Raw genomic sequence first — 12,110 nt, 5'->3', positions numbered from 1 at the left:
GGGTAGGGATGAGGGACCCCACAGGTGACACGAAAGGCTGTGTACACATGGTGACACTTGTGAGCTGTTGGTGTGTCTGTAGTGCAAAGCTGGAAACACCTAGGTCTTGGAGGTGGAAGTCAAGTCTTGCCCTAAGGCACCTCTTTCTATTTAATGTTACTTTTTTAAATGTAGGCAGCATGAAATCCCAAACAGGTAAATGCTGGGTGGAAGTCAGAATTCTTAGCAGACTTCAAATTCTGTTCTTGAAATGTCCCTACACAGCACACAGCAAACCTTCAGGAAGGGCTGTGGGTCAGGCTGGCCTTGGACCTATTTAATGCCATTGCAGAGAGGAATGAAGCCCAGTGACCTATGGCCACCAGGCACTTGCCTTGGCATCCATGCTTTTAAAGGACTGCAGTTACAAACTGCAAAGGCCTTCCATTTCCATACAGTGTTAGATTTCCCCCTCCCCTTACAGCTTTGGTAATGAAATTTGAGGCATTCATTATGCAGTAAATTTAGGAGGCAAAAAATATTTGCATACAAAAATATTTCATCTTCCAAGCACGCAAGATTAGCACGAAATAATAAGTCTAATGTTGGACCCAAACAGAGCTAAAGCATTTTAAAATTAAGATAATTTAGAAGAATCTATCTGTGATGGCAGGTGAACTTTTTCTGAGGAAAGAAAAACTCCCCCTTCTCATTACATACAGAATAAATTCAGATATTCAAGTCAGATATGGACTGAATTTTAAATGTGACAGTGGCACTTATTCTGCAAGGAATGCTATGACTCTAATGAATCCCAAATTATTTTTAGTTACCACTGGAAACAGAAGAAGAGGGGAACAACAGTCAATAATGACACAACCCTGCTTGATTTCTAAGCAATGCTGGTCTTTGGTGACACCAATTAGAGAAGGCAAGAGCTAGAGCTGATGTGAGCTGCACGAACTGCAAACTCTTTTGGTGTTTAAAAGGAGCCGCAACAGCCAGATGAGCACAGTGCTGCTGGGATGGTTGTGCCAAACCTGTGTGGCCAGGCAATGTTGAGTTAAGCTTTCCTCAAGGGTTTTGCTCAGCTTGATATTTCCTTTGCAGGACTGTCAGGTCCTTGGCTCATCCACTCTCTACAACTCCCTGAAAGGAGGTTGGAGCCAGGGGGGGGTTGATCTCTTTTCCCAGGCAACTCTCAGCAAGACAAGAGGGCACAAGAGGTCCCAAGTTGTGCCAGGGGAGGTTTAGGTTGGACATTAGAAAGAATTTCTTTAGGGAGAGGGTGATCAGACATTGGAATGGGCTGCCCAGGGAAGTGGTGGATTCTCCATCCCTGGAGTTATCTAAAAAGAACCTGGATGTGGCACTCAGTGCCATGGGCTGGGAACTGCAGCGGGAGTGGATCAAGGGTTGGACTTGATGATCTCTGAGGTCCCTTCCAACCCAGCCCATTCTGTGATTCTATGATTCTAGATCACTCTCTGCCTGTGTGTGGTGGGAGGGAGGTGTCACCAGGACACTGTGCTCCATGTCACCACCACCCACTGGTGCTGGTGCTGTCCCAGGGACTGTCCCCTGTCAGGCCTTGCTGCCTCCTGACTTCAAGCTCTCTGACTTCTCTTCCTTCATTAACTTTAGAGCTGATGATCTTCCAGCTGGGGGGGACACAACACAGGGGACTGGAGTCCTCTTGCCTCTGTTGGCTGCAGTCAAGCTCCCCACCCACCCCATGCTCGATTTCTTGCATGAAATAAAAGCTCTTTGAAGCTTTGCTCTTAAGTTAGCATGTAAGATGCAGGTCTGATTGATTAACTTTTAGCTCCACACGATGCATAACTGTGAGGTAGAGCATGTGACAAGGCAAGCTGTTCAGAGAAATCATTGTGTTTCTGGCTGGCCTGTTCCCAGGATCCACAAAAAAGATGCAGCACGGTCAGAATGCCCTTAGAAAAACAGGATTACCAAACTCCTCTGGTTGAACAGCTGATATTGAGCTAGTTCTAATGCAATTTCCTAAAATTCAGAGATGCTGTGATGTGATCTTACTCTTGTATAAAATGCCATGGAACTTCTAATGACAGAACAGATCAAATTTTCTGTGGCATGACTCATTCTGAGGAAAAAGAATGCCATACCCTCGATATGACAACAACAAAAAAAAGTGCAGTCACTGAAGCCCTTCCTTATGGGCCTGTGCAGATGCAGCCAATCATAAACACATTGTCCAGGCAACACTTTTTGATGTGGAGTAAAATTGACAGCTGAATTGTAATACCCTTTGGTAAATTTTCTCCACAGAACCCAAAATAGCCAAGGCAGAGACCCAAGCCAAGTGTCTGCCTGACTTCACATGCTTAAATCTCAAGTGAGCGGTCGAGGACCAGAGGAAGGAACCGTGGTGATGCACCCATTAATCTGGGATGTCTGAAATGCACACTGATGCTGAAGAGCAGGGGTAGATGGATGGGGGGGCAGCAGGGTGATTTCATGGTTATGAATGTGCTGGATGAATGGTAGGTGTTTGGTGGCAGAACAAGAGTCTGCTGGAAATGCCTATAAGAAAATTCCTAAAAATCTGAACTGAGAATTTTTTCTGCTTGGGTTTTTGGTTTGGTTTGGTTTGGTTTTCGTGTTGTTGCTTTTTTTGGGGTCACAGTGTTTATCTTCCCCATGGACTAAGGTTTAATAGCAATAACAATGTCTGCTACTGTGTGGTTTGTGGGAATCCAGAGCCTTGCTGAAGGGGGATGTGGTGTTCAGCAGCACAGCTCCCAGCTGCTCAGGGGCAACTGGGACCTTGCCTTCTGCTCACAGCAGTGGATGCCTTTCTGTTTCTCTTTTTCAGGGATGCTGTCATGGATCCCAGCATAACTGCTCATTTTGCTCCTGTCTTCCTGGGACCAGTGATCAAAGCAAGTATTTTGGGTTGTAGCTGGGGCCTGAATAAGCTGCTGCTGGAGAGGTTCAGCATACAACCCAGTCCTATATTCTACTCGTAAATCTATATGAGGTGAAACAAGAGGCACTTAGATCTCTGTTTCAACTATAACAAATGCAGCAAGAGTAGTCATTTTGCCCATGTTTATAGCTGCAATTATTTCTACCTTGCTCTCCCTGCAATTTAATTTTGTAACACGTATTAGTTTGGAAGGTACATTCATCCTAGTTTTTTGCACTCCATGCTGTAAAAGGTCAAAATTGTCAGGAAAGATTTATTTTTTTGTGGGGGGGGAGGAGTCCAAAGTAAAACTACCTTTCTAAAATAGAAAGGAAGCAGAAAGAACAAGCTAAAACCCAGAGCAGCAGCTGAAGCAGAGTGTTCCAGTTCATGCTTTATGATTTATGGGGCAGTGGTATTTTCTCGCCCCGCTGAGCCGTGTGGGCAGGCACTGGCCTGGCTGCACATGCCGTGCCGAGCACCGGATTAACCCCACAGGGGCTTGGCCAGCCCTGCCTGGCAGCAGTCACGAGTGGGCAGCCCCTCTCTGGCTGCATCCCCAGCCAGGGGGTCGGGGGGAGGCCCCCAAAACCCTGGCAGCCTGGCTCAGGGGCAGGGCAGGGAGGCACCGGCTGGGTCCTTTATGCCTCCCCGCCCTGCTTCAGACTTTCCGTGTCGGGGCCGCAGTGGCAGCCCCTGCCCTGGACCCACCGGGCCCTCGGCAGGATGCTCTCAGCTGGTTGGACCTCCCGGACCTCCCGTGCTTGGCCGGGTGAATTCTCCCCGCACCGGGCCCTGCTGCTGCCTTGCCCATCGCATCCCAGCCTGAGGCGTTGATCAGGGAATGAAGTGTTCCCCCCCCCAGCCCCTGCTCCCACCGCCCCTGGGCTGAGCGGGTGCCGAACCAGAACCAGAAGGCACCGACTGTGCCCTGGTTTTTTCCTCTGTCTTCTTTGCCCCCTCTCCCTTTTATCTTTTATCTGTTTTCTTTCCTTTTTTTTTTTTTTTTTATTTTTGCCTTCCCCCACTTTTTTTTTTCCTTTTTTACTTTTCTATTTTTCTTTTCCTCCTTTTTTCTTCATCCTCTTTTTCCTCCCCACCACCCTCCCCACCACCACCACCTTTTGTCTTTTTTTTTTTTTCCGCCCTTTTTATCGTCTGTCCCCCTTCCACACACACCCCCCCGTTTTCATTTCCTTTTTTTCAACACCTCCCCCATCTTTTGCACTGTCCCCCCACCCTACACCCGGGACTGTCCCCCCCCCCGCACCCCACCCCAGCCCTCCCCGCCATCCCCGTGTCCCCGGGGCGGGCGTGGCGCCGCGGTGACGTCAGGCGCGGTGCGGGCGCTATAAGCGGGCGCTGTCCGGGTGCTGAGAGCGGCGGAGAAAGCGGCAGCGGCGGTGGCTGCAGGTAGGGACTGCGCCGGGATGGGGGGACGAGGATAACGGGGGTAACGGGGTGGGGGTCCTGTGCTGTGCGAGTGGGACTCCAGCAGCAAAGAGAAGAGGTCTGGGCTAAAGAGCGACTTAGGGCAGAAAGTTGGAGCTGGTGCGGGGAGCAGAACGCATCCGCGGATGGGTCCGCCTGAGCGCTGCAGGGATTTGGGATGCGCGGCTCAGCAGCGGCTGAGGTGTGTGACAGCTCTGCCACCGCGGGCTGGCTGGTCCGTCGCCGGCACGTCAAAAGCCGGGCTGAGGGGTTCGGTCCTTGGGCTGCCAACAGGCAGCACCCTCACCCAGAGCTGCCTGGGGCTTGGGGGTTTCCCTTCTCCTCACCCCATGCTCGTTTTGTTGCTGGTTTTATCCTCGCAGAGGATAAAGGGTTAGATACCCTTCAAAAAGAAACCAAGCAAAACAAAGCTGCCAAATCCCTCCAGATTTACTGCAGTCACATTATTTATTGCAAAAGTAGATGGGAGGAAGAGCGTGGGATGTATTTCTGTTTCCCTTATGGGAATCTGCTGTTGGATTCCCCCTTAGACTCTCAGGACTGGGGCTGATCCGTGGGAGAGATTCTGAGTTTTCCTCGCAAATGTTGACTGGAAACATGAAATTCAGACCAGAGGTGACTGCTAGGAAAGGGAGCAAGAGAGACAGTTACTGCTACCATGGAAACACCCCAGAAAGGATATTTATTGTTTCGTCTGCTTTCTCAGGAACTTCTGTCAGCCTGCATTGCCTTTGTACGTGTTCAGCTGTAGATTTGGTCACTTCATTTTGTGAATAGCAGCTTCACCATTTGTTGGCCAAGAGATGATTTTCCTGTTTGTTAGGTGCTAATAGAGGAGAAAATGTGCTCCCCACCTAGGCTGGCTTCCCAATTAGCCATCTGTAGATGAAACAACCTTCTAGCAGATTGTCCTTTGAGAGGCACAATAAAAAATGCATTAATGTAGACCCTAAAGAGAGTCTAAAACATCCTCTGTGTTTTTTTTTTAAAAATATGAAATTAAAGTCTGAGAGAGTGGGGAAGAGTCCTCTTACCCTAGATAACACAGTACATTTCATGACAAGATTTTATGACCTGAACACAAAGCTTTTAAACAAAATGGTTCTCAGAGATATTTGACAAGGCTTTCAAGTATTGGCTACCAATAAATTAGAAGTGAAAATTGATCTAGAGATAAAAACACCCAAAACACCTAGAGATAAGCCAATGACCTGTTAGCCCTGCAAAGGATATATCCAGCTGAGCAAAATCCTTGAGGAACACTTCATTAAACTTTGCCTGGCTACACACATTTGGCTTTAGTGGGGTGGTGGTGACTCTCAGAGAGGCTGTAACAACACATGATGGTGTGCTGGGAAGGGGGATGAATTCCAGGTCTCTGTAAGCAGGAGGCACCCAGCAGATAACCATGGAACAGCTCCCCTCATCCAAACCATCTCCATTCATAACCAGCACCTCTGGTGAGAAATAAAGACTTTGTTTCATTTATTTGCTGCACTAGATAGCAAAGTGGTGTTGGGTTTTTGTTGGTTTGGTTTAGTATTTTTTCTTCATGGTGATATACACTTATTTCTAGGGTAGTGCCTTTTCTGTTCCAGAAAACAAAACAAGGCATTTGCTCTGTTTCAATGCAAACTCAGAGCTGGAGGGTGGGACTTTCTAATTAGGTGTTTCAAAGTAATCCTTCATTAAATCAATGTTTGGATGTATCCAGGCTTGAGCAGTCAGAAAGGTTTTGGGGAAGCATTTGCTCTTGTGGTTGTCAGCTTGCTCAGGCATCCTGAGGGGGAAAAAATTAGCTCTCTGAACAAATACTGCTTTAATTATTTAGTGAAGTCACATTACGTTAGGAACAAGAACAGGAGAGAAATTTACAAGTGAGCTGAAACGAGCACGTTCGTGGTCCCTTTCTGTGTACAGTAGTGAGTAAATAGTGATATAGATGGCTCTTCCAGCCTGCTGTGAATCACCAGCATCCCAAGGATGCTTTTACCAAGCCAAAAACCATAGGAACCAAAATAGGTCAATTAATCAAAATGGTTTTCTATCTTTATAATTTCTTTCTCATTACTGTACTTTATTCCTCCACGTAACTGGCTCAGAAAAGAGTCTGATCTGTCTCACAGCCCCAGCACACCAGTGCCTGAGCATCTCCCAGGAAATAAGTGACAGAAATTTTTTCTCCTTGCTGGGTGGAGAGAGCTCAGGTCCCCACAGGGTTTGGGCAGCTGTATCCTCAGAGGCAGCACTGCTGGAATCTTCTTCATCTGGTCAAAATCTTATTTTAATTTTGCATTGTTGCCTGGTGTAAGCTGGGCAGACTGACCAGACCTGGGCTTCTGCTCATCTGTTTTAACTGAATTTAGCTCATTTCTGCCAGTGGTCACGTTTCTGCCTGTCCTGGGACCTGATTGAATTTCTGCTGAGGTGAATGAATTGAAGGAATGAATGAATGGATGAGTGAAGTCAGTGCTCAGACTGCTCCAGCTCATGTCTGAGATGAGTTTGAAGGGATTCAGTCAAATTATGTTGTACCTTTGTGATAAATTATAGTTTGTCCCTCACAAAGGGACTCATTGTCCATAGGAAAATGGAGCCTCCTAACTAAAATTGGCCTGTAATAAAAAAAAAAAAAAAAAATTTAATAAAATAGCAAAAAAGTAAGTAATAAGACTAAAAATAATGACAGAAATAAACCCGCAAGGCCATGGTCTTCACTTCATTACATCAATTTTATTGCAGTCTAGCACCATTCAGTGGTGTTACCCTGGCATGAAATTAGATGCACCATGAAGCAATCTCACAAAATCATAATTCTGTGTGCAGTCCTAATATTAAATTTTTGAGCAGCATTTAAATATATGGATATACTGATTTTACCATTTGAAACCTTCGTCTTCACAGTCAAAATGACATCTGGATTTCTCTATGGGCATTTCACGAGCTGCTCTAGTACTTGTATTTTATAGTTTGGTGTTGCCACTAGAAAAACTGGTGTTCATAAAATACATTGAGCACACAAATAAGAAATTTCTAGTAGAACTGAGGAATAATAGGAAAGGTTAAGAAAACCTCAAGTTTCCATCAAAATATATGGCTTCCATGTATGTGTTATGTTAGATTTCCATAATTAATAAAAATGTGTAGTATTGGTGGTGTTCTCCATGATAAATTTCACTTTAAAAGATCAATACCTATTTTGCTTCTCAGTTTGCCAAGTCTGCCTTCATATGTTAACTGCTTCTTTTTTTCTTCTTTTTCTTTTTTTCAAGGAAATCTTTTAGACATGGCCAAGCCTAAAACCTCCCAGCTTGAATCAGCCTGTGCTCTCACCTTTCTCTTTGTTGTAATCTGTGGGGTTGACGCAGCTTCCTTCCAGCAGCATCAGTTGCTTCAGAAAGACCCAGACTATGTGATGAAAAACTTGCAGAGGTTCCCAAATCCTGACATGATCAAAGCTTTGGAATACATAGAAGACCTTCGCAAGCAAGCTAACAAGGGAGAAAGCAGCCCTGATTACAGCTCTTATCAAAGTGGCCCCTACCTCCTGCAACAGAAGGAAAGCAAAGATCAGGTCCAGCTGGCAGATAATGTCAGGGATTCCCTGACTGAAGATGAGTCCCAGTGGGTCAAGGTCATGTTGGAAGCTCTGCGGCAAGCTGAGAAAGAGTCAAAGGTTGGCCCCAAGGAAAGCAAACCCTACGGACTGAGTCCAGACAGCAACTTCCCAGCTGGAATAAGTGACGATTATGAGGCTTACAAGTGGCCTGAGAGATGGCAAAAATACCTCAAAATGCCACTGGGGCACTATGAGGAGAGCTCAAGGGACAGTCCTTTCAAGCGTACGAATGAGATAGTGGAGGAACAGTACACACCCCAAAGCCTCGCCACGCTGGAGTCCGTGTTCCAGGAGCTGGGGAAGATGGCAGGACCAAGTAACCACAAGAAAGAAAGAGTGGATGAGGACCAGAAACTGTATACAGATGATGAAGATGATGTGTATAAAGTGAATAACATCGCCTACGAAGATGTGGTCGGAGGGGAAGATTGGAATCCCATAGAGGAAAAAGTGGAAAGTCAAATCCAGGAAGAGGTAAAAGATAGCAAAGAGGAGATTGACAAACATGAGGAGGAGATTGAGGATGGAATGAAAAGATCAGGGAAACTCAGCTTCCTGGAGGATGAAATAAGGAGAGATAATAAAGATCAAATGTCAGAGGATGTCTCAAAGCTAATGAATTATTACCTGAAGAGGCTGATGGGCAGTGCTGCCAACAGGAAACTAAGGACTGGAGGAGAGCTTGAGGAAAAAAGAGCACCCATGCTTTTGGATAAGCAATTCAATCCTCAGTCTATAGCTCAGCTGATAGAAATCTCACGGAGTTTACAAATTCCTCCCGAGGACTTAATAGACATGTTGAAAGCTGGAGAAAAAAAGCAGCTTCAGAGCGAAAGGTTGGAAGCTGAGCAGGACATGGAATTCCCAGAAGACCTCGACGAGATTGCTGAAACCAATCTAGGGCAGAGCGATATATTTAAAAATAATGTAATCTCTAAAAATGGGTACCTGAAACAGCCTCTGAACGTTATGCCCGAAAACCTACCCGAAGACCTCAATATTGAAGATATTGTCAGTCTCCTGGGAGCCGACAGCCTCGCTAATCAGAACCCCTCCTACTTACTGAATCGTTTTAATCCAGAAAATGATTTGCCAAGGCTGCCTTACGCTCCCCGAAGACTGAAAGGACGCCCGTTTCCTAAAGCTGCCTGGCTGAGCGACTTGGAAAGGAGGCAGATGGAGTACGAGAAACTGAACGAGAAGGACGAAGAGCTGGCCGATTACTTGGCAAAGGTGTTGGCCAAATATCCTGAGGTGATCAACATGAACCAGGTGAAAAGGGTCCCGGTTCCAGCCTCGGAAAGCGACTTGCAGGAAGCTGAGGGGCTGGAGCAATCCCTCAGGGAGCAGCTGGGCCCGCAGGAGGCAGCCAAGTTGGCCTCGCTCAGCAAAAGGCTTTCCATGGCTGGGGACAGCGATGACACACAGAACAGGCAGTACCTGGATGAGGATATGCTAGGAAAAGTGCTGGAGTACCTGAAACAGGAGAAGTCAGAGCTTGAAAGAGATCACATTACTAAACGGGCAATGGAAAATATGTAATTGTTACCCAAATATTATTTCTCTTCGATGTGTTGACTTCTATCCCAGTTCAGTTGTGATTTTTTTTCCCTGCTGTCCCACTAAATGACCTTTGGTAGACTGCTTACCATTGAACAGTCTGCATATCTTTCTCAGAGCTGTTATATTGTTTATTGGTATACTTATATATGTTATGAATCATGGGGCAAACATCAAATTGCTTCCAGTGTTTTAAGGAACAACTTAAGGAAATCAAGTAAAACTATGATGTGTAAACAAATGACCTCTGCGTTGTTAATCAATCACGATAAATGAAGAGTGACAATTATCATTTCGAATTTTTAAGATTGATTGGATTATTTTGTTACTGTCTGTAGTGGTTTTTGTGGAGTACCAAAAAAAAAAAAAAAAAAAAAAAAAAAGCATTATATATATAGTTTTATTTAAGAGGCTTTTTCTATTCAGTGTTTTATTGTTGATGAATAAATTATTTCTGGACAACATATTGTGTTTCTTTGTATCATTTGAAAGTCATAGCAATTTGAAATGGAAACATATATGTCCTACAGATAGTTCCTCTGAAGTTTATTATTTTACTGCAGAATAAGTTGGTAGCTTATACCCCTGGTTTGCCGAGGCCATGGGAACACGAGGTGACATTTTTATTTTTAAGTGTAGTGTGTACCAGAGGAACTTGCTGAAATCACACAGGGCAGTAACTGCATCACCTTTTTTGAAAACTGGGGGTTCCCTATAATTCCCTGTATATTCTTGGCATAGGGAGGATGATAAATGACTTGTCCAGCTCAGGTGGGCTCTATGGTAAAGTACTAAAAAAATACAAAATTTTTTGTGAGTAGCAGCAGCTCCGGGAAGCTGTGGTGAAGGAAATGGGCAGCAAATGGGTTCTTCACCATCCCTCATGGTGTCTGCCATGAAGAAAGAGTCAGGCTCCAAGGAAAGGTGAGCAGGGAACTCACCCTTATTTTTTTATCTAATAAAAAATATTATTTCCCATTCCATGAAATGACCATTACTTATGTTTGTAAGTATACCCAGCACCTTTGCTGGTCACTATACAAACTGGCACTTGAAATGCCTCTTGAGCTCCTATGAAGACCTGCAGAGGATGTTCTGGAAAAGCTCCATGGATGTTCTGGAAAAGCTCCATCTCTTTTTCAGAACAAAATGTGCTTGTGTAACCCTGTGAGTCAGACACTGTTTTCACTCAGCCAGGTCAGGCATGAGCATTTCCAGGGTGATAGTTTCAGAGAGGTTTTCCCTGGGGTGTACTTAAGCAGCTCATCTCTGCTAAGTGGGGTGGGGATGATTTTTGGCAAGGCAGTGTCTAATGAAGCAAAGGACAAAGGCTGCAGAAATAACACTTCTCCTGAGTGTCACCATCACCCTGAGAAGTCACAGCTGACAGAAGTGCAGTCAGAGCCCTTGCTTTGGGCCACAGCAAAGTCCTTCAGTTTTCTATTACTTGGAAGCATTTTCTTGCTGCTGCTTTTCTCCTCTCGCCTCTGATTTTGCTTCTTTTTCCTCTGACTTTTGTATAGTAAAAAGTCCCTCCTTTCCATCAGTTATTGCCACAGGTTGCAAATTTGGTAGCTGTGGGTCTTCCCTGTGTCTTCAGGCTTCCTGGAATTCTTGTGTTTGCTATCAATTTGCAGTAGCTGTCTGGTGGTTTATCAGGATCATTACTGATAATTTTACTGAGCATTTTACCTTCTTGGTCCTGACAGAGGAGCAGGGTTCTCTTGTTCTGCTGATGAGGTTTTGCTGGGGGAAATAAGTGTCATATATTTTAAACAGAGTAAAATAAGCTGGGGAGCCAGAGGACTACTGATGGAAATAAGTTTGATTATTTTAACAGAGTAAACCAAGCTGGGGAGCCTGAGGAATGATGAATCAAGAGGCTTTTTTTTTTTTTTTTTCCTATTTCCAAGGTATCCACATTACATTCTGAGTAATCATATTCCTTAAAGAAAGCCCAGCTGAGGAAGCACAGCAAAGTTGGATCAAGCAGTTCCAGCCTGAAGGGTGCTGCACAATGATGACCACTGTAGAAATTCTTCTTAAAAAGTTACAGCTGTCTGTCTGGATGGGAATCGATGAGGTAGTGCCACTCTTTTTCTATGCTATAGTTACATAGATGTCTTAAAGGTAGCCCAAAGGTCACTGAAAGTATTTGTTAGAACAAATAAACCACTTTTCCTCATAAGGGTGATGGAATCTACTGGTGAACAGTAAAGATGAACCCAAACGACTGTTAAAATACCATAGATGTCATCAATAGCTGGGTTAAGGGGAAAAAAAAAACCACCTCAAAATCAAGCCAGACATGACTGTAGCTAATTCTCTCTCTGCAATCCAAACATTTGGTAACTCTCACCACTCACCTCCTTACAAGTTGTGGCCCCAGCCTCCTGATGTTTAAGCTGCAGAATGTTTTATTTTTAAGATGCCCACAACTGTCTCTTGAGAAGGGTTTATTCCAGACCTGGCACGGTACTGACTTGTCTAAACTGACTGAATTATGTTAAAATCACAGCTTAGGTTTACTGTTCTCTCAGTTGTTTAACAACCCAC

The 12,110-nt window shown here is 44.9% G+C and overlaps 1 protein-coding gene and 1 long non-coding RNA gene across 6 annotated transcripts in view; one reads left to right on the top strand and one right to left on the bottom strand.

Moving 5' to 3' along the window:
- SCG2 (secretogranin II) overlaps positions 1-10,018 on the top strand; it is a 31,341-nt gene extending 21,323 nt beyond the window's left edge. For 3 of the 5 annotated variants that reach the window (XM_071751794.1, XM_071751792.1, XM_071751793.1), the window contains one exon: positions 7,648-10,018. In XM_071751794.1, coding sequence (XP_071607895.1) covers positions 7,662-9,536 — 1,875 coding nt within the window. In that variant the 5' untranslated portion in view covers positions 7,648-7,661 and the 3' untranslated portion in view covers positions 9,537-10,018. The other 2 variants (XM_071751795.1, XR_011727390.1) reach the window with 2 other exon arrangements.
- LOC139799656 (uncharacterized) overlaps positions 1-12,110 on the bottom strand; it is a 115,447-nt gene that overhangs the window by 85,768 nt on the left and 17,569 nt on the right. The gene's annotated exons all lie outside the window — the stretch shown is intronic.

This window comes from Heliangelus exortis, chromosome 9 (genome assembly GCF_036169615.1).
Source record: "Heliangelus exortis chromosome 9, bHelExo1.hap1, whole genome shotgun sequence".
NCBI classification, from domain to species: Eukaryota; Metazoa; Chordata; class Aves; order Apodiformes; family Trochilidae; genus Heliangelus; species Heliangelus exortis.
This window is presented reverse-complemented; position numbering and strand designations above follow the sequence as displayed.